Source organism: Silurus aristotelis (genome assembly GCF_946808225.1).
Source record: "Silurus aristotelis genome assembly, chromosome: 2".
Lineage (NCBI taxonomy): Eukaryota > Metazoa > Chordata > Actinopteri > Siluriformes > Siluridae > Silurus > Silurus aristotelis.
In genome coordinates, this window is record NC_139575.1 from 27,666,917 (window position 1) to 27,689,039 (window position 22,123).

The 22,123-nt window shown below is 38.2% G+C and overlaps 1 protein-coding gene and 1 long non-coding RNA gene across 31 annotated transcripts in view; one reads left to right on the forward strand and one right to left on the reverse strand.

Annotated features, from left to right (window-relative positions):
- The window catches only part of chl1b (cell adhesion molecule L1-like b), a 96,835-nt gene extending 79,953 nt beyond the window's left edge, over positions 1-16,882 (forward strand). For 9 of the 30 annotated variants that reach the window (XM_083531557.1, XM_083531555.1, XM_083531551.1 and 6 more), the window contains 8 exons: positions 1,213-1,417; positions 1,833-1,955; positions 5,238-5,417; positions 9,508-9,621; positions 9,901-10,062; positions 10,406-10,537; positions 13,158-13,230; positions 15,249-16,882. In XM_083531557.1, coding sequence (XP_083387683.1) covers positions 1,213-1,417; positions 1,833-1,955; positions 5,238-5,417; positions 9,508-9,621; positions 9,901-10,062; positions 10,406-10,537; positions 13,158-13,230; positions 15,249-15,450 — 1,191 coding nt within the window. In that variant the 3' untranslated portion in view covers positions 15,451-16,882. Of the gene's footprint in view, positions 1-1,212; positions 1,418-1,832; positions 1,956-5,237; positions 5,418-6,377; positions 6,408-7,854; positions 7,930-9,507; positions 9,622-9,900; positions 10,063-10,405; positions 10,538-13,157; positions 13,231-15,248 lie in introns of all 30 variants that reach the window. The other 21 variants (XM_083531549.1, XM_083531544.1, XM_083531550.1 and 18 more) reach the window with 4 other exon arrangements.
- LOC310722408 lies at positions 15,789-17,463 on the reverse strand. The gene is made up of 2 exons (XR_014532365.1): positions 16,404-17,463; positions 15,789-16,361 (listed from the first exon to the last, which is right to left on the reverse strand). It is a non-coding gene; the product is annotated as an uncharacterized lncRNA (long non-coding RNA).
- Between the last annotated feature and the right edge of the window lie 4,660 nt (positions 17,464-22,123).

The following is a 22,123-nucleotide window of genomic DNA, read 5'->3' on the forward strand; positions in this document are numbered from 1 at the left end:
ACATGTTTAAGGTGGTTTGATTAGAACAGCAGAAGTGCACATCAGGTTCCATTGCTGTCAACCAAAACTGAAATTTGCAGTGGGTGTAAAACTGTCACTTTATTTTATTGCGAACAGCTGCAAACTAACCCTTGTTTCAGAGAATTGGAGAGGTCATGTTTTATTAGAGTCTGTGCAATTCACTTAATGGCACATCTTCCTGTTATGATGACATACAGGAGCACCTAATCAAGCAGCATTGTGGCAGCCTTACATTGTGGCTGACATTTGTATATACATATTGTATACACTTTTGTCAACATATAAACTTACAAAAATAAAAACACATGGCAATGCAACTTATTACCACATAGGAGATAAATTAAGTTTAAGCCAGATCGTCTAAAACATTTTGCACAAATAACCATAAACATTCTCTGACCCCAAGCTTAGATCATCCTTCTGTTTTTTTAATTATTATTTTTTATATTATAGAACTACTGTAACATTTTAACATTTTATTATATCAATAATTTTAATTTATGCCTGACTAAAACAAGAAGTTTTGCTTGCATCAGACATACCATAGGCATCTCGTGGGAGGTGTTGTGTTGTTATAGAAGAATTCATGCCAGTGTGGTGTGACACAGCCTGACATAAGGCAGAGGAGCCTGGTTTATAATTAATGCATGATTTTGTGTGCTCATGCAGAAGCTGCAGCAGCGCTAGCAGCGTTGTTCACACACTTGCTGCGTACCTGATATACAGTCTGATTCAATATTTTAAATGCAAAATTTACTAAATGGCATGACAGAGCAAAAACACCCTCTAGACAATAGGTTTCTGAGTTTCCATCTGTAAAATGTTTAACTATTCTATGCACCACGTTCTTAAAAGCTCATTTTTTCTTAAAATTGTCAGCTGTTGTCATGATTCTTGTCATGTGCTGCATCTAAAATAAAAAAAACGCTTCCTGAGGTTTCACATGTTTATAGACTACAAAATAGGTTTTTAAAATCCAAACACCAATAAAACTAAAAGCACGGGTAGTGCTAGGAATCAGTAAGAGTTTAGAATAGTGCATATGGATTGTCTAATTAACAGAGTAAGAGAGATAAAGTGATATTTAGGAGCAGCAACACCAACTGTTTTGGCAGTAAAGTTATTAACACAGTGTGTAGTGCGAGAACGAAAAGAGCCAAGGTTTGTTAACATTGCAGTTTTGTGTTTCAGGTTCAGTGGTGGCGTTTGCGCAGTCTCTTGAACTCAAAGAAAATGCATGGTGATAAACACACCCTCATGTTTCCTGGTGACAGAAAACATGCCCTAATCCTTGGGCTCCAACCTTTCTCCGAATACAGTCTCATAGTCACAGCCTACAGTGGACGAGGCAATGGACCAGGAAGCCACCCGGTCACTTTTAAGACTCCAGAGGGAGGTAGGAAAAATTAAATTGCTAGACACTAAAAAGAAATGACACTAAAAAATGTCATTTCTTTGTTTTTTATGTATTTACTTAAAACTAAAGGTGGAAATGGACATGGACAATTAACTATTTATATGATAAACCATTTTTATCCAAATATCTCCTATAGCTGGCATATTTATAAGAAATGTTATCACTAAATAATAGTGCAAGAGGAACAATTCAATTCTATTTTTAGTATTTTTATTTTTTTTGTCCTTGTTATAAAGACTGTGTTAGCCTTCAATCATTTATCAGATCCATTGTAGTAGTAGTTTAAAAAGAGCTAGATTTAATGGTGTGTTTTCTTTCTTTATTAGAAAATATTCCTAAATGGAACGATGTATTATTCTTTAAATAATCTCTTTTTTTTTTCTCCTTCCAATAGTTCCGGGTCAAGCTGCACTTTTCAGGGCTACAGATGTTCAGAAGCATGCTCTGACACTTAGCTGGTCTCCTCCGGTAGAGGCTAATGGAATTCTAACCAGCTGTGTCCTGCAATACCAGCTAAGTATGTCAATATAAATGCAACCTGTCTTGAATATCCAGCCAAGCTCTACATCGTTCTTATAAAACTTTACCACTAGGAGGCACTGTTGGGTCACCCACCTAAGACCCTTCATCGGACCTGGTTTGGGTTATTATATGAACCTGTGACTTAACATATGTATGTATATATATATATACACACAGGTACATATAATGCAAATTTGAATTTTTATGCATATTTTCCTGAATTGCTTTCATTTATTTATAAGCATAGATTTTTTGGAGGGTTCAAGCAAATGTTTTTTTCTCATCTCAAGACCTGCACATCAGTTTGGACCCATAGTACTCAATAAAACTCTAGGCTCCAAGAAGGCAATAAAACACACACAGCCTGGAAGGGTGTGTTGGTTCATGTATTTGACAGTGCAGCTGATCACGGTGGCTAAGTGCCATGCTCCATATTAAAAGGAGGGACATTTTAATCAGAAGAGTGTGCAAGAGCTTCAGTGCCCTTTGAAGTCTCTGCGCAGGAAGCCGTGTGTGAAATGTTTGGGATAATGCATCCAGCTGTCCATGTGGCACACGGCAGACTGGAATTTAAAATGCTAGCACACACATCCCATGGCTAATTCTGGCTTTTACACAGTCGGTATTTCACGCACATTGTTTCATGAAAATATTTGAGATAGTCTTTTAGACAGTCAGAGAATAGACGTGGATGGTCTCATTGTGCAACAAATTAACCAGTCTCACTGAAAGAAATTGTCTGATGCCTTTCATGACATGCTCTGACAGTCTGATGATGCATTTAATGAGTAAATGCTGCACAAGTCTACTCTGGTGTAGCTTTCATAAGGGTGGGACACATCCATGAAATCCTGGCTTTTAATCCAGAGATCTTGAGACCTAAATTTATCAATGGTGTTCTGAAAAGGATTTAAAAATCGGTTCTTTGTAAGAGAATTTTGAATCTTTTAGCCTTATTTATCATTTCTTTTACTAGAGCTGTGTGCAAATGTTACTGTAAGCCAAAGTCTACTTAAGATTTCTGCCAAAAATCTGATTTTTTTTTCTTTCCTCGACTGCGTATGTAAGTTAATCACTGTAAATAATTAGACATGTGCACAGCACAGCTAATTTGCATTCAGTGATGCCTACAAAACTCCATGAAAGGCAAAGCTCACACAGCTGACACAAAATAAATGGCAAAAAAAGCAGACGTTCTCAGAGGTTATTTTGATTCACGTCTATGCCAGTAAAGATGTATATTATTTAATGTTTATAATATCACAAAAATCTAAATATGTGATCTCACTGAGATGAAAACACAATGATTCGACATCACAGCAGAAGAGAAGAATCTATATCTCCTGTATCCAAGTGATCATTATTATCCATCACTGCTATTTATAGATGTATTTTTATATTAAAAGTGAAGTGTCTCTGTCTCACCCCTCAAATCCTCCTTAATGCTATCTTAGAAGAGAAAAAGGGCATGTGTCTGCAGGAAGTAACTGGAACTTAGCACACTTTGGAGAATAGAACACATATAGACAAGATCTGTCGCTTATCTGCAAAGCATTGCACATCAATAAAAAAATATTATATGAGAAACAGACCCAACTCATTGTAAACGCGCCCTGAGCCTGTAGTCCTTGTATTCATTAATATTCTTAATTTCAAGTCTTATTTGCCTTAATTTATGGATGTATGTAGCTGTACGACCTGGTGTGTGAGGCAGCAGAGAAATTATAGCAGAAGTCTGGGTTCACATTTATTTACCCTAAACTTTTCAGTGCATTTTCTGAAACTCAATAAAAATAAAAAATAAAAATAAAAAAAAAACAACTGAAAAGGGTCCATCACATGCTTCGCCTTCGTTCAAGTTCATGTTCACGTTCAAGTATGTGTGTGTGTGTGTGTGTGTGTGTGTGTGTGTGTGTGTCTGTACGTGTTGCACACTGTCAGTTTGAGCACTCACTGTCTCTCTAGTTACAGCTGTCACTGAAAGCACAAAAAGACACAAATAAGTAGGCTGGTGGTAATAAGACAGGTAAGAATCATCACCCGTTACCTGCCAATTTAACCCGCCTCCGTCTGCGATTCACCAGCTTCGCTCCCAAATGACGGCAGGAGTTTATTTGTATGGGTTTCAGTAGTGGGTCAGACAATCGGGCGATAACCTCCGTTAAGAGCTTAAAGCAAAGAAATAGGTACGGTTGCTCAAATATGAATTGTTTACATCTTCCAAATAAGGGAAAATGATCATATTCTTTAATAATTCTGTTATTCTGGTAATTCTGTTATATGATTTCAGCCTAACCATACAGCTGCATGCATTAAATGTTTAACCAAAAAACAATAATAGACTTCAGTGTTAGTTTGGTTTATTAGTGTTCCAGACTCACAGATAAATAAACCCTTATATCAGGATATTTTTAGCCAATGTATTCCACACAACACACACACACACACACACACACACACACGCACATACACACAAGCACTAATATGTATGTTTGTATGTATGATGACCACATGCTCATTAATTTGAGGAAGGAGAAAGGATTTAAAAAAAAAAAAAAAAATAGTCACCTTCAGAAAGGGAAATAATATGTTATCAAATATTATTTAGCTGATTGCATAGTGTAATAACGATCATGTCACACATTATTTAAATGAATTTAATTTATTATGTTCTTTATCATTTTTTAAATATTCCGCACATTACTAGGAGATAGGAGCTTTGGTTTCCTCCCACAACACACTATATTCCTCTCAAGTATTCATCATACCCTTCAAGAGCTTAATCAATCAGCCCAGGATCTGAGAGGTCACTACATGGGTCTACAGGGAATGGGGATGGTATTGGAATGAGATGCATTATTTGAGCCTGTCTAGCAGTCAGAGGTCCTTGTCTTGTGACATGAACGGCTGAGTTATTTGTTGTTTGTGGTAATCAATTGCAGTGAATGCAGTGAGATCATTTTTCAACCGCCCATGCCACAGAGTTTTTAGATTTGACCATCTTAGTATGAGGGTAAAAAAATGTAAATTGTGGTTCAGTGGTTAAAGCTTCAGATCAGGATCAGGAAGTTATGTGTTAAATGTACCTAGCAGTGTATAGCTGTAAAAGTCTCTTCAGATGGGATTATAATAATAATAATAATAATAATAATAATAATAATAATAATAATAATAATAATAATAATTAGTTCAGTGGCCTTCAAGGACTAGGAGTAAAAACACAACACAGTTTATTGTATATTGCATTAAATCTGAATTTTATTTCATTTCTGTATAGTTAACAACACAGAGGAAGTGGGACCCCTCCAGACTGTGAACATCACCAACCCTGATACAAATAAATGGCACCTTAGGGACCTGGAGCCTGTTAGTCGCTACAGGTTCTACCTGTATTACTGCACACAAACTGGCTGTGGTCCTGCAACCAGTGAGGAGTACATCACCATTCCAGAAGCACGTGAGTACCAGGGCGTAGCCATTATGAGAATGAAACTCCTGCATGGATCCCGGCTCACACGGGAGAGATTTTGGTTCTCTGATATGGATGGCCAAGTCACTCGTTTCTGGTCATCCATCCATGCCAGAGGATGTTCATTTTTACCCTCTCGTTCCATCATGCTTTTCATATGCTCAGCTATGCGTTTCTTTATTGCTAAACAATATCATAGCAGTGTGGGAGCAGGGACATTCATCACTGTCAAGGAAGACCAAGTGCTTATTGATTTGGGGGAAGGGTGAACGCTTTAGAAAAGGAAAATAAATAATGTGTCACATCTAGCGTTAGGAAGGGAAATAATATGTAGTTATCATTTCATATATGGTAATGATCTACACTGATCAAGTAAATGTACCAGAACATGTGCGGTGTAGAATACACCATTTTTACATTCTTAACAATGAATTGTGATCAATAAAAAACTATTTATAATTTGTACTTGGCTGAGAATTCGCACAGTTGCAGCAAGGATATCATAAAAGCCTTAATCTTGTAGCTTCGCGTTAATATATGGCATAGTCTTTGAAAAAGGCAGGGAATTTGAATCGCCTGTTTCATGTACAGTTTGATATCTTATTTCCTTTATCAACAACAGGCCATTAGACGTACTGTGGGGCTCAGTCTTGTCAGGAGGAGAGAAACGGAGCAGGGATATAAGTCTTACATGCAGTATCTCATGTAAACTCAGTGTTCAGCAGTATTACAGGGAACAATTTGAACATCCCAATTTGTAAGAGCTCAGCATTTCTCCATGCCTGCTGCTAGGGTGCATTTTCTTTACAAGGCCCTGGTAATTTGCATTGCTTTCAAAATAAAATAGATGCGATTTACTTTCAATGTATGCTGTATTTAACAAGCTGTCTCATTCCTGCTTTTCTGTTGCTTTTATCATTTTCTTTGTTTGTTTGTTTTACTTGCCAGCTTCAACAGATGTGCCCACTTTCACCATCAGTATGAAGTCTTCTTTGTTTTATAGATGTAGCTTTAGTCATAGTACTAATAACATTAGTGGTACCGTAGTTTACGAAAATAGAAATGTTACATAGAGTGGCATGCATTTGGTACCTGGGCCTTCAGTGAGGACGTACCCGACTTATTCCACCTCTTAATACCAACACTATCACGTCGCAATTATAGAAACCATCAATACTATACAAAAACGCAAAATAACAACACGTGGCATTACAGAGAGAGAGAGGCATTTCAGATATTGAGGGTGAATATCATTTTACTAAAGCAAGAAACCCAGTTAAGACAACTCCAAACCTCCACACTACCACTGCACCTGTGCCACCTACATCATCTGGAGCAGTTCAGAATCAATATTTGTCTAATAACATGACAAAAACATACAAATTGTAAAAATAAATACAACCTACTCACCAGGGATGCATACTCATAATTTGCACCGCTCCTCAGAGGCTGTAAGTCAGTGGTACCGCTCGTATTCACTGGTCTGGAAGTGGAGAACAAACCCTTTCCCAGTCTGAGACAACTAGCTAGCTTCATGGTTGGCCGACCTCTCCTCACAATGTCTAGCGTTTCTGGAAAATTAATTTTTAAGTATTTCTGAAACCAAATAAATTTTTTCTTCTCCGTAGGCATAACAAAGTCTAACTCATATATATTAACGCATGCAGAGCGATACACACGTGTTTGCCAGTCGAACTTGGCTGTAACAGTTTCCCTCTGACCAATCAATTTTATTGATTTAGAAGCTTATGAAATCTGATTTGTTAAAGAAACAGAGCTATTTCTAAAGGAGACAATGGTAAAAAGGACCAGCATAACAGACTTTGCAGGCCCTGGGCAGATTAGATTGACATGGCAGCATATAGAAGCTGAAATCTGATTGGACAAAAAATCTAACATCCGCATACACATACTAGAAGCAGTGCAGCCAAGAGAAACACTACAAAATTAAGAGAATAAACTGTTGGAAATAAATTTATACAATTTCATGTAACAAATATTAGAATTTAGGTTGTAAATGTAGGTCAGTGCTTCTGATTCAGAGAGGGCTTTGCCACTGGTTAAATAAAATGAAAGCATTGCTGTTTAGTAACACAAAGCAGGTTTAATAAAGGTTTTTTGTGTGTTTGCTTATGCCTGTCTCAAAAATGAAATATAAACGTGGACATCACAATTGTTTAAAAAAGGAGCAACCAACCTTATCAGATTCAACCTTTTTATAGATGAGATAAAAAACACAATATCACAAAATTAACTAACACTGAATTAAATTTTATATTGCACTTAGTCCTTAGATTTCATCCAATAACTCTTTGGTTCAAAAGAGTCCATTAGTGCAGCATGCATAGATTAATTAGAATAAAGCCTAGTAGAAACTACTACAAATATTTAGTGGACAAACTCAAGATCTTATTTTTCTTTTCAGGACAGCCCAGAAATCGTATGACTCCAAGAGAACCTTCTGTCTTCCCTGTGGCTAAAGCCACACTTTCTTCTATAGGTATTAAACATAAGCCCATGTTTAAAAATTGGATGTGCTGTCCAAAAAAGTATGGCCTATACATGAAAAATTAGGTTATAAAAAAAGAGAAAATTGAAAAGAAAAGGAGATTTTCTGTCATTTTGATGTGTGAGTGAAAATATACTATTTTGTGGGCAGTAGACAGTATTTTTTCTCCATGTCTACTCTTTAATGGTAAACCCTTTTGAGACAACAGATTGTTACATTACTGTTGTCCGTAACTGATCAAATGTGAAGCACAGATAGGGTATGCTTTGTTAAGCTGGTGGAAAAGCTTTAGTGGCACAATCCCAAGTAAATAGCCAGCATCTGAACGAGTAAGAACTTCTCATGTGTGACAGTTGGGGATAGCAGCCAGAGAGGTGAAAGACAGAGCTACATAGAGAGTCAGCTGCCACTACTTAAGTGGATAAATGGAAGCAGTTGAAAGCTGTGGATCAGAACGTTTTCTTTACTCCCGTGGCTTTGGTGTTTTTTGGCCCGGCGTGAGGGCTTCTCCTATACTGCTGTGCTAGCAGATGCTTCCTGTTCTATTTAATCCCACTTTCCAGCAGCAAATGACAAAGACCCAGCCTGCAGCACTCGATATTTATAGCCCCCCACTCCATTTTTTTTAACTTGTGACATGAAAGCATCAGAGTGAACTGCGATTTACGCGAATCGCTGCTGTGACAGGAAGAAAAGAAACACGTCTGAAATTAGCGGGTGACATTTTCGAATAGTGCGATAGGAGAGAATGTGTGCCAGAAGCTATGTAACGCAGAAACACTTGGCCTGAGGGGAAGAGTGTGATGTATGTGATTATCACGTCTGGTCATGAGGGAAGACGTTTCCATGAGTGAGATGTAGATTAAACAAAGCTGACAGCTCAAGACACTTTGCCTAATTGGGATACACAAAAGTGGTGAAAACAATTAGCTGGGATACAGGTGTAAAGACCATGTGTATTTTGTGTCATAGTAACCATTAAAATATCTTTTGGGGCTTACCTATGAGGTTTGGTTTATATTTTCTGTTTAATATAACTTCATTACTATTTAATATTTATGGTTGGTGTAGATTCCTAAAACTTAGCTCAAGCTTATTGTTAATTAAAATAAAGCCACATCTCTAAACCAAATAAGCAATTATTCATTTAGTAAAAGGAGGCTGAAACTTTCCGCATATTCAGTGCATAAAAGAGAAAATAAAAAAAAAACATGTCTTAGGAACATGGTTTATAATTTTGATTTAGTTCTATAAAAGCCATTTTTCTTTTAGTGGTGTTACTTTAAATGTGCATCCTGTCCGCTCTTCTTATTTTGCTGTCTTAATGCACTCAGCAATCTTCCTTTGCATAAATAGCTCAAATGCTGCTTTTACATTAATAAGAAACATTCTATTCATGTCATTCATGTCATCTTTAAGAGGGCCACGTACAGAAAACAAGTCTGCTCTCCCTCCTCAAAGCAAGCTAGCAAAACTTTGTCTTCTTAAACTCAGATCTCTTTCTTGACATACACTAACCACTTCTTTGTCTTGCCATTTTGTTTTTTCTTTTCCTCTTGTTCCTGTCAGCACCCTCTGTCTTGAACATTAGCACCTCAGTTAGCGACAACTTTGCAAATATCAGCTGGATTCTGGGGAAGGAGCAAACGGATTCAGAGTTATATGTTGCATATATGAAAAACCGTAAGCTCATCTTACCATTCTTCATAGCTAACAAGGCTGATCCTATTAATTTATAAGCTTATACAAGTCATACTGAGTGAAACAAGTTCAATATTAATGAATTATTCATATTTGTTTGATTTAAAATTTCTTAGTGCTAACATACACTTTGTTAATCCTAAATGATTGTTTCTTGTTTAGTGGCACCTTATTAACACCTCTATTTAATTAATACTAACTTCATATTTCTGGCTTACTAACCCCTGTCCTAACTCTTCCATGGTTATTCACCTTCTACAGGTGAAGGTAACTGGAAGATATCTGAGGCCGTTAACTCCTCTAAGACTTTCCTGGTCATTAAGGAGCTGGAGCCAGGGACAGAATATACAGTACGCATTATGGCTAAAAGCTGGCATGATAGTTCTAGCATTTTTGAAGATGTTATCAGGACCAGGGCCAAAGGTGAGGGGAGGGGTTCTCTGCCAACAAGCTTCCCATTGCCATGTCATTGTCCTTGAATGAAACTTCTCATCTTTAGTTTACTACACATTAATCTCTAAATCTTATCAGATTAGTGAAAAGCTGTTTTTTCATTGAAACTTCTCATCTTCAGTTTACTACACATTAATCTCTAAATCTTATCAGATTAGCAAATGCAGAAAAAAGTTGGCTGTTAATTATTAATGAGCTGTTCAATTTGTATTATCCTAGTGTGCACATTGATAAGCCTGGCTTTGTCAATGTAAACAGTCAATAAACAAGAAGGTCCAGCAAAATTTTGTGAACAAATGGTTGTGTTCCTCAGGTTTGGCCAGCATTCACAGTGGAATTTCAAATCAGGGCTGGTTTATTGGACTGATGTGTGCTGTGGCCTTGCTCACGCTCATCGTGCTCATCGCCTGCTTTGTAAACAGGAACAAAGGAGGGAAGTACTCGGGTAAGGACCTGCATCAAATGCACCTCCATCAACCTCTTTGTGTTTATTTACCACCGAGGGCCAATTACCCATGGGCATAGCAGGTTGGGAGAGAGACAGATAGCTGGACAGATGATGGATAGATAGCAAAGAAAGAACCTTTAAACAGAGCTACTACACAAAAATGAAAGATGTTTGAAAGAGAGAACCTCAGAGAGAAAGCAAGAGAGAAAGTAAAATATAGAAAGTAACCAGTGGAACAAGATTGTGTAAAATGCTAAAAATGATTTTGCTACTAAACAAATCACTGCAGTTGTATTATTTATTAAAATGAAAAATAGAGAAAGAGAGAGAGAGAGAGAGAGAGAGAGAGAGAGAGAGAGAGAGAGAGAAAGAGAGAGATGTGGGATAGTTTGAGACAAAACAAAAATAGGATATTTAAACATGCAGAATATGTATACTGAAATTAATACGAATATTAAGATTAAAGCTTCAACGTCGATAAACCATGAGGTATGCAAAAGTCTCACATAGGGAAAAATGAACAATTCGGGGGTTTTTTTATTCAACAATTTACATCAATACAATACAAAATTGTAATTAGCCAAAAATTGCTTTTAAATTGGAAAAAAAAAACAATCCTTACTAGTAAAGAACTACTCTGCATTGTCCACACTCTGAATCACGTGTATAACCAGTCCAATGAAAAGTGTGGCGACACTGGCAGGGTGATGTCATGGCCAGGAAGCTTATAAGCACATGGAGTGAAACCAGCGGCAGCTTCCGAAAAGAGAAACAAGTGTTGCATGGATGCATGCAATGTGGCATAGAGACGCAGTGTTTCATTCCCTCAGGGAGCCATGGTTACATACGTTGCCTGGAGACATTTCCCTTCAGGAACTCGAGCTGCGTCTGAAACGCTTTGGGAACGAGAGTCGAATCAAGCCAGACTGACCAATCCCTGACTAGTGTGGACAGGCACAGCTAGGGCAAAGGACAGAGGGGCCAGGAGTGGCACTGAGGTTGAGGCTATAGAACCTGATAGTTCAGCGGGGTGAACTAGCCCACAGTGTTGCAAATGTCCTAAAGGGAAATTTCAGAGGACAAGGCCTTAGAAGCCGCCACACTTCTAGTGGAGTGTGCTCTGACCTCGAAGGGAGAGGGGAGACCAGAGGACTCATTAAAGAAAGAAATAGCATCTACTATTATATTATAAATAGCATCTACTATGGCTACTATCTGCTGAGCGTCTGCTTATTTTTTCTCCACAGTTCTGATCTGTGGACATATATGTCCAGTGCTTGCACTGGACACGGTCGGTTAAGCTTCTCCTGGTCTGGGATCTGAAAGGGAGGAGGAGAAAATGCCTGGAGCCTGATAAGTTGTGGGATGACTGAGGGTACTTTAGGATTATACCCTGATCTAAGGTAGAGGAAGGCACCGGCCAGAGTGTGTCAGAGAAAGGGCCTGAAGAGCCCCTACTTTTTAGAGAGAGATGGCCTAGAGGAACACAGCCTTCCTTTAAAGAGTGTCTACTTTGTGTTCCATGACAGAGCATGCTCAGGCCCCACCAGGGTGGGGGACACTCGTTGAACAGGGCAGATGAGACCTGAACTAAATCATGTAGCCTCTGTCTACAGTGCACAGGACTCACCGAGCCAGATAGTCTCTTAAGGAAATTAGTCTCTTGAGACTGACCCCTGGCATACCTAAAACCAGAGCAACGCACTGGAGCAGCGTTGCAATGCTCTCTCTTTGCACCTTGCAATGCCAGGAGGTCTGGGTTGTGGTGGTGGGGGCTGTGCCTGGCGAACAGCCCCAAGGGGGCACGACATGGAAGGAAAGCACTGGAATGCTGCCATTAACAGCATTGCCGAACAGCGGGGCGTCCAGGAGGACAGCCCTAGCCAAATATGCCTTTCTATGGAGACGAGGGTGACCATAAACTGGAGGATTTAGCGGAGATCACTTAGCGGTCTCCTTAGTAACCTTGCGATCGGGCGCTGGACCAAACAGGTGAGGGTGGCAAAAGGGACGAGTTCGTCTCCAACCCCTCTGCGAGGTCCACTTGGGAGCCCCAGGTCCTAGCACGCCGCTTTGTCTCGGCTAAAGCGGGACCGGACCCACGAGGTGCAAGAGCACCCTCCTCAAAGAGTGCTCTCCAATATCGGAGCGTTCGCATTGTCATGTGAGCGCAATCTGTGCAATCGGTTCCCTCAAGAACCGACTTAGCATGCAGTTTATGCTAAGCCGTTGACACTTTCCATTGGACTGATTATATACGTGATTCAGAGCGCAAAGGCGTTCCCAAAGCGGTTCTGACGCAGCTCGAGTTCCTGAAGGGTAACTCTAATGATGCATGTCTTAATCATATTGTTATAAATGTTTCCTTTAAGGAAACCAGCCTCAGCAAGCTCAGCCACTGCTCATGTTTGTTACATTCCAAACTGGACAATTGTACTAGGTATTAGACAGACCTTTTTGTTACCAATTTTAGCATTTACATCATAGCGACAGTAATTGACTACCCAGAATGGATCTATCCCCATGAAAGCATTTCCACTTTAATTTATTGGTTCATTTACCTTAATTGTTGTGTTAATGAAATTAAAAAAAACTAAATTTATCCTCCTGTCTGTAGTGAAAGAGAAAGAAGATCTCCATCCAGACTTGGAGTCTCAGGGCATAAATGACGACACGTTCTGTGAATACAGGTAGGCCAAAGTCCAAAATCGCTCCAGAGAAACACTAATAATTTTTCTTGTGCATGTTATCCATATTTTACAGTGTGCATGTGTGTGTGAGTGAACAAACCCTGTCCACTGTGCGCTAACAAAATATGTGGAGAAAACAAACAAACAAAAATGTCAAATCAATTCTTTTATTTCCGAGTGCTTGGTATGTGGCACAAGTGTCCTGATAGAAATTAGTCATAATGGCATCACTGTTAAATTGAAACATGTTTGTTTTTTTGGAACAAATTGAAATGGAGTATGCCTGGTCCTCAGCAGGAGATAATGTGGGGGACAATCTGGTATAATTGAAAGGCACTTATCTCCAGGGCAGCGATATCTGTGTTCATTTCATTAATCTTTCAGTGATCCATTTCATAACAGTCTCTCTAAGGGCTCAGTGTGTGTAGCCACAACATCCAAAAATATAGTACTAAAAATACAATACCACTTTTCCTTATTTCATTTATTGGAATTGATTTAGAGGTACTCTTCTTTTTCCTAGGAAAGAGTAGAAAAAGTAATAGTAGTAGTAGCAGTAGTAGCAGTGTTGTAAAAAAAAAAAAAAATTTTGAATCTACTAAATAGCATTTTTAAAATTAGTTGTATATCAAATCATTAATTCACAGTCTTTCTTTTCCTTCCCCAGCTTTACTTTATGTATTATATTAGAAAATTATGCATTCCATTTCACTTAGATCTTCATTTTCCCTAAGTTGAAAAAAGAATGGATAAGTAATACATAAAGCAAACTGATGATGAGCTATAAATCATGATTCTGGCTGCTCCAGCTTAAAAAAAATGCAGGAAAATCCCATTTAAGGTATTCTTGCTTTTATAATTGAAAATTCAAGCCGAACATAATAATGTGATTAACATTGCAAACTATTGCCAGTGGGCATTGTCTGATTGCACTATTCCAAATGTTCCCTAGCTAATTGCATTCCTTCTTGTTAACCTTATTGTAAGTCTCTCACATCCATCAGTATATCTGGACTTCAATCCTTACTCTTATAGCTTTATAATTGCGGGTAACTATACACAGAATTTAAACTGAATATTTGTATTTATTTATTTTTGAGACAGCATTGCTTGCTTGAAAATGTGTCTTCGGATTCTGTCTGCAATTGATTCAAAATTCAACATTATAATAGAACAACAATTAAATCTTAATAACGACACAGTGCTTGTGATCCAGATTATTAGCAGCATATAATTAAATAAAAGCTGTGCATTAGAATGTAACTAAATTAAGCATGGCTAATTAAACACTGACTCTCTGGCCAGGCTTCCAATAATGTGCAGGGCAAGATCTCAGCAAAATTTCCACCCCAACTACTGCTGTAAAACTGTGTGCCTAAAATGTAGCACAAACAAATCCAGGGATTCAAAAAGAAATATTTTCTTTCCCTCTTTTTTCTACATTCGTGTGCCTTAACCAATACAATTTGCAGACAAACTATCTGTTTGTGTCTTTAAAAAAAAAAATAAACATTTTATTTTCCAATCCTGTTTTCTTCACCACAATAAAATAATTTATAGTTTACTTGGATTTATGAATAGTATCAGCACATACAGTAGTATGTTATTGTATTATGTTACAAAAATGTGCTTAAAAGACACTTACATTTTAGTTTTTCTGTCTCTTTGTAGCTTCGACTAAGCTGAGAAGTTTTGTATTTTATCTTTCAGATTGGGCTTGGTTTATTACTTATTATTTAATATAAGTGATGGATATGGTTTATGATGGATATCCTACTTTATTGTGCAGTTTGTTGAATGTATTGTTCATTATGCAGACATATAGAACAGAGAAATGTACAGTATATAAAATGATGCCATACATTATTTTACCATACAACAAGTTTACTAATAGTTTAACTGTATTTCAGTAACTAGTTTAATAATTAAAAATTAGGCATTCTAAAGTATTAAACTTGACCCAGAATAGCAGTCCTATTTGCTCATCTTTCTGTGTGTGTGTTTTTTTTTTAATCCAGTGATAATGATGAGAAGCCCCTGAAAGGCAGCCAACACTCACTGTCTGGAGACTTGAAGAGAGGGGACAGTGGGGACAGCATAGTGGACTATGGCGATGAGGATGTTCAGTTTAACGAGGATGGATCCTTTATTGGAGAATATGCTGGGCAAAAGGAAAGGGCATCCATGGAAATCAAAGGAACCTCTCAGAGCAAAGCATGAAAGGACTAATCCTATTTCATTTTGCTTACAGATATTTGGCACAGGGACATAAAGGGAAAACAAATGACATAATTCCCTAGATTATGTCATGTAGTTAAAAAAACAATAATCAATGTGTTTATTGTCAATCATGCGCTCATGCTTATGTTCTTTTATAAGGATTAGTTTCACACAAATTGTAACAAACCATTCAGTCGTTTTCAGCTGTATATAGATGTCAGGTATTCTTTTTATATTTTTTAAATAATGTCAAAGCTGCCAGGAGTATGTTTGTTTTTGTTTTGTTTTTTCTTTTCTTTTCATTTTTTTTCTTTTTCTTTTATTTTTTTGTATAGACAGTCTTGGTATTCCTAATGTCAAATAAGAAGAAAAAAAGGGAACTTCCAGTCTTAATTTGTTATGCACTGTGAAGTCTCTGGAGTCTTTTCCATTGCCTTCTTGTAGTCGAGCAAATTGTCTGAGTATGGAATTATTTTATTTTTCCTTTTTTTTTTTTTATCTAAGCAAATATTATTGAAGTTTTCTATTCCAATCTGCATTCATTCAGTGTAATTAAATATGTGTACAAAAAGCTGTCCCTTAAATTATTTCCGCAATTTTAAGAGTATGCAGAATGGAAGAAAAATGACAAAATAAGAATTATAAAAGCAACTACGCATTCCTTTTTACTAAATCTGTAAGCATATACTGTATCCAACCATAAGCCATATACAGTGCATTGTTATGTTGTGTTTGCTTCTATTAACTCGTTGTAGTTTGAGAAATATGCAGTACCATCATGATATGTGAAATATATATATATTATAAAAAAGACTTGTGCTATCACCATTATAATGTTTTCATCTTGCATTTACAATAGAATCATCATATCACAAGGGATTTACATAGGCAAAAATGCACACATGTGCACTCTTTTAGTAAATACTGTTGCAACTGTGGCTCACTTACACCACCTCTTACTCGTGGATAAAATATGAATTTCAGAGGAGGATTTTTGACCCAGCTGGGTCTCAAGATTTGATGGTTGCAATTTGGAACTCTATAAAGGTAACACACTAATGGTGTTGAGCTGTTTATTTCTATCGTGAACTTTCCAGTTCTAAAAATAATTTATTTTTAACTAGGCAATTGGATACAGACCTAGCTGTTTCGACCTATCATAACAGATTGTTGAATGGCTTTTGAAATGCAAAGTTACATTTAAATGGCATCAGGCAGCTACTCTTTACGAACATTTTTATGTTTGCATGTCTATGGATGTTGACGATGTTTCGCACAGATTTGACTTAAATTTTATTATTTCTCTTTTTTTCATATTTGGTGACTCGTAGCCATCGCCTTTGTTTTTTTTTTCTCATAACACTATTGTTCCAAAACTAGCAAAGTCAGATCATTGTGGTCTCCTGTGTTAAATAAATTTGCCTTATTGTGATGTTTCATTTATCCGGATATTATGTAATGAATGCACTGAATGCTTGATAGCAGAAATGGATGCCAGCGCAAATAAGGGATAGCTCAGTGGTTAAGATGTTAGCATTCTGATCAGAAGGTTGTGAGTTCAAATCCCAGCACCAGCTTAAGCAAGACCATTAACCCTCACCAGCTCAGGTGTATGAATGAGATAAGTCACCTTGATAAGGTGCCAAATGCTGTAAATGTAAATTCAGGGTAAGGAAGTTTTTTAAACAGGCAAACAAATCAAAATAGGCAATCAAAAAGCCGAAATGTGAAACGAATGGTCAGGCGATTAGCAAATTTATACCAGGGCATAAACAAGAATGTAAAATGAGAAGCAGAAACAGGATCCAGAAAGCATGAAATAAAAGACAAAACAGCAAGGTAATTGCAGTGCAATTAGACAAGTTACTTCATGAAACTACACTAAAATTGGGGGAGACATGACATGAATGAAACATATACACATGCACTACAGCATACTTTGAGTGCCGTGAATGGAGTAAGCCCCACTGACACTGGTACAAAATCATTAAAAATTTTGACTTAAATTATTCAAGAAACATTATTACTAATTAGGAAAAAATAAAATATATTTTATTTACCCCCTTATTTTGAGTGCATTTAGTCATAGAACTCTATGTATATTTCTCTGTAAACTGTAACCATAAAAAAAAAAAAAAAAAAAAAGGAAAAAAAAAGAGATCTTTTTAAAAGATCCTTTTAAAAAGGACAGATCATTGCAGACTTGCACAAGTCAGCGAACAGAGTTAGTCATTAGAAAAAGGCTCAGAGCTTTTATTCTCTCTGGGGCAGCCATATATTAAAAAATACAATGTTAAAATAAAATGTCATAAAGTGTCCACATATGTTTTATTTTATCACATTTATTGCATGAGTTATTCCTCTTAGAAAAACCCAGACTGTGTAATAATATGAAAGCTAGAGCCAAAATACAATGATATAAGTAATGAATTAAATCAATTAAATTACATGTTTTTTTTCTGCAGAGATTTTTACCAAATTATTCCAGTTAAATACCTGATGTACTGTTCATATTTGAATCATAAAACTGGATACTCAGTTCTTTGTTTAATCTTTATTTAAATGCATGTTACACGTAATCCATTTAAATATTAAATTTCATAACATTAACCACATTTCATTTTTTTAATCCTTTGAAGGTGAGGGCAAGCAGCATTTCTAACCTAAACTTATTCATTTATCAGATCTGGAGGGATCATAGATATAAGGTATTCGGTTAACTGGGATATTTGTTTGCTGTCGTCCCCTCACTCTCACATGTTCACCCAGGTTACCTTCTGGCTATCCCTTTTAGTCAGTGGAGGACAAGGTACACAAACCATGTACTTGAGTAAAAGTAAAGATACACTCAGTAAAATGATACTCGAGGAAAAGTGCACCCTTTAAACTTCCACTTGAGTAAAAGTACAAAAGTCTTTGCCTTTAAATGTATTTAAGTATCCAAAGTACTATGATTTATTATGGCTGTAATGTTCCTATTATAATTTTTTTCCACAAAGCTTTTGCTTAATCAACTCAGCTTATGTGAAAATATGCTAATGTTACTCTTAGCACAGCAATGATATTAATGACATTGATTGATATTCATTAAATGAACCCAAACCCGTCTTTTTAACCACTTAAAAAAAATGCACAAATAAAGCCACGGGTGTTGTGGCCAACCATTTATTACTCAAAAATGTCATGCTTGCTGTTGAACTGACGCTGAACATCTCAATGTTATGTATACAACCTTGGTTACGTGAAGGAACAGGACACTGCGTCAACAACACTTTTGGAACACTTCCTCGTATTCAGGCTCTGAACCATGTGTGTAATTGGTCCAACGGAAAAAACACATGCCGTGGAGCAGTGGTGGGCCGTGCATTTGATACCTGGGCCTTCATTGAGGACCACCACTATCACGTCGCAATTATAGAAAACCATCAATACTATACAAAAATGCAACATAACAACGCATGGCATTACAGAGAGAGAGGCATTTCGCATATGAAGGGTGAATACCATTTTTACTAAAGCAAGCTCCAAACCTCCACACTACAACCGCAACTGTGCCACCTACATCATCTGGAGCAGTTCAGAATCAATATTTGTCTAATAACATGACAAAAACATAATTTTAGTAAAATACAACCTACTCAACAGAGATGCATAATCATAATTTGCACTGCTCCTGCACTGCAGCTGTAAGCCAGTGGTACTGCTTGTAGGCTCATGTGCAGGAGTTTCAAGTGACTGGCCTTCTCTCACTCTGCCGTGAGGATAGACTCAATTCAAGCGGTAGACAGTCGTGCCCGCATGATGGTCAAATCCCACACTACACCTAAGAGGGTGGTTCTCTGTACTGGAGAAAGCACAATCCTCTTGGCATTTAGTCTTAACCCCAGCTCATTCATACAGGTGAGAACAACATCTCGATGTTGGACTGCCAGAAGCTCTGATCAAACTAAAATCAACCAATCGTCGATATAGTTTAGAATGCAGATGCCCTAGAGTCTAAGCAGGGTCAGAGCCGCAAAGCCGAATGGAAGGACCCGATATTGGTAAGCTTCGGCCCCAAAAGTGGACATCAGGAACTTCCTATAATAAAGAGAGATGGATACAAGGAAACATGCATCCTTTAGATCTATTGTGACAAACCAGTCCTCAGATCTGATTTGAAACACGATCTAAAATAGGATGCAACCCCTCACTATGACGTACCAGCTGTAGAACCCGAATTTTCAGTCTGATAAAGGGACCACCTTGATGCTCTTCTGCCTTAGTAGAGTGTTTTGTTCCATTACCAGAGCCTGCAGGGGTCCCACTATGCACTAGAGTGGGACATACCCCGACAAACCAGGGTGGACGAGACCTGAACTGAATCGTATAACCTCTATCTAACATATGCAGGACCCATCAAATCTGGCAGAACTTACCAAGCTGCTTAGCAGCCTTTTAAGGGTATTAGTCTCTTGAGACTGACCTCTGGTAAGCCTCGAGCCAGAGCTATGCCCTGGTCTAGCTCTAGGGGCCTCCTGGGAGGCGGCGGATGCCTCGAGGCCCGCTACAGTCCGTGCCCTCTAGCACTACACATGGCAGGGTTAACGGACAAGCTCTCTGGGGGGGCAGGGCAGCACCATATACTGAAGTGCACCACGCCACTTCCCGGCTGAATCCTTTGTCAGAATCTTTTGTCCGAAGCCCTCTTTTGAGTCATCTCACGAGGCTTTGACACTTGTAGGGGTGTGAGTGTTGCGACGCTCTTCTTCTGAACCTCCCGATGTCAGGAGGTCCTGGGTTGTTCTTGGGCCTGGGCCCACTGAGCAGCCTCATGAGAGTGACGTGGGAGGAACCGCTGAAATTCTGCTGACTGCTTTCTCTTTAGGAGCAATGAGTAGCACAGCCCTATTCCTGTCTAAGATCCAACAGGGTGAGCCATAGGTGCCTCTCAGTCTAGCACCTGCAGCAGATTAGCCTGATAGCACCGATGTTGTCCGCCATTGCACGGAAGTCTTAAGACTGAAGAGGCGAGCTGAAAAGGGCACCGACGTGGAGACTGGCAGAAAGTGCTCATCAAGCTTACTAGACTTTCTGCTCATCAGCCAGCCAATCTACTGTATCTCTAGCTTGGCTAAAGAGGTCACAACCTCCAGTAGATCCTCATAAGCCAGTTTACAGAGAATAGCCCCTCCAAACCAATTAGCCCCCCACCCCCTAATAGGAAGAGAGGCGGAGCCGAATGCTCTCATCGCAAGGGGAAGAAACCGCCGAAAGGCGTGCTTCCGAAGCTTGCGAATGAGAGCTGGACCAGGAAGGTGAGGAAGGAGAAAGGGATAAGCCCTTGTCCAGACCCTCTGCCAGGTCCATCTGTAAACCCCAAGAACTACTCTGCCTCAGGTAAAGCGGGGCCAGAACCACGAGGAGTGAGAGCACCCCCTCGAGAAGTGCTCACCGAGAAAACCCCTACAATCTCACCATGTGTAGACCCCCAGGGCCCTACGTTGATTCTCTTCCAGAGTTTGCTCATTTTCTTTCAGATCTCTTGGTCAATTTTGATGAAGTGCTGCTTGTATCATTTTTTAATATTCACGTAGATAATGCAAATGATGCCTTACTAAACTCTTTTGTGGTTAAACAAAAAATCACTAGAACAACTCATTGTTTTAATTACACACTAGACTTAATAATATCCCATGGAGCAGACATTACTGTTATAGATAATTTACCTCAGAGTGATGACCGTTATATTGTACACACTACCGGTAGAGCAGATCAGCCGTGTCTCACCACGTCATCGACTTGGTAGGATTATTTTTCCGATCACTAAGGAAAGATTCATAAGTATCATGCCTGATCTGTCTCAACTCCTCACTAAACCCCTGTTAGATTTTTATCATGCCTAAATGAAACTTAATTCTTGGAGAGGTTTTCCATATGACCTGCGATGCCTTTCTGAATTCAGGGAAGAATCACACCACACACAGCAAATGCTTCCTCTTCAGTTTATTGCAGGCAGCAGAACGTATATATACACACACACACAGAGAAAGGAAACCTGACCTAAAGTTGTTTCCTGTTTAGACAAAAGAATGTGTGAGCCCAGATAAGACTCCCTGTTTACCTTACAGACTAACATCGTAAATATTCTATAGACACTGAACAGAAAAATAAATGTGTGTGAAACAGTGAGAAAACGCTCTTAACACTAACAACCCCTAAATGCAAATCATCTTGATGAAATAGCTAACAACATGGACACTATCCTTACTAGCACATTAGACACTGTTGCTTCATCCGATTAAAAAAGTTTAGAGAAAAAACAACTGCACCATGCTACAATAGTCATACTTATGCCCTCAAGAGAGCTATCTGTAATCTGGAAAGTAAATGGAGAAAAATTAAATTAGCAGCTTTTAGAATTGTGCGTAAAGACTGTGTACTCAGCTACAGACAGGCGCTAAACCCTGCAAGGGCTGTGCACTTTAGGAAAGTCATAGAAAACAATCCCAGGTTCCTTTTTTAGTACAGTTGCTTAATTAACTACAAATCGGATATTTGAAAAGAATATTCCATTACAGTTTAGTAGTGAAGACTTTATGAATTTGTTCACTGAAATAATGTTAAGAATTAAAAAACACAATTGTGGAGGTCCTTCCCGTGGGCTCACCACCTGCAGGAGGGACCGTAAGGG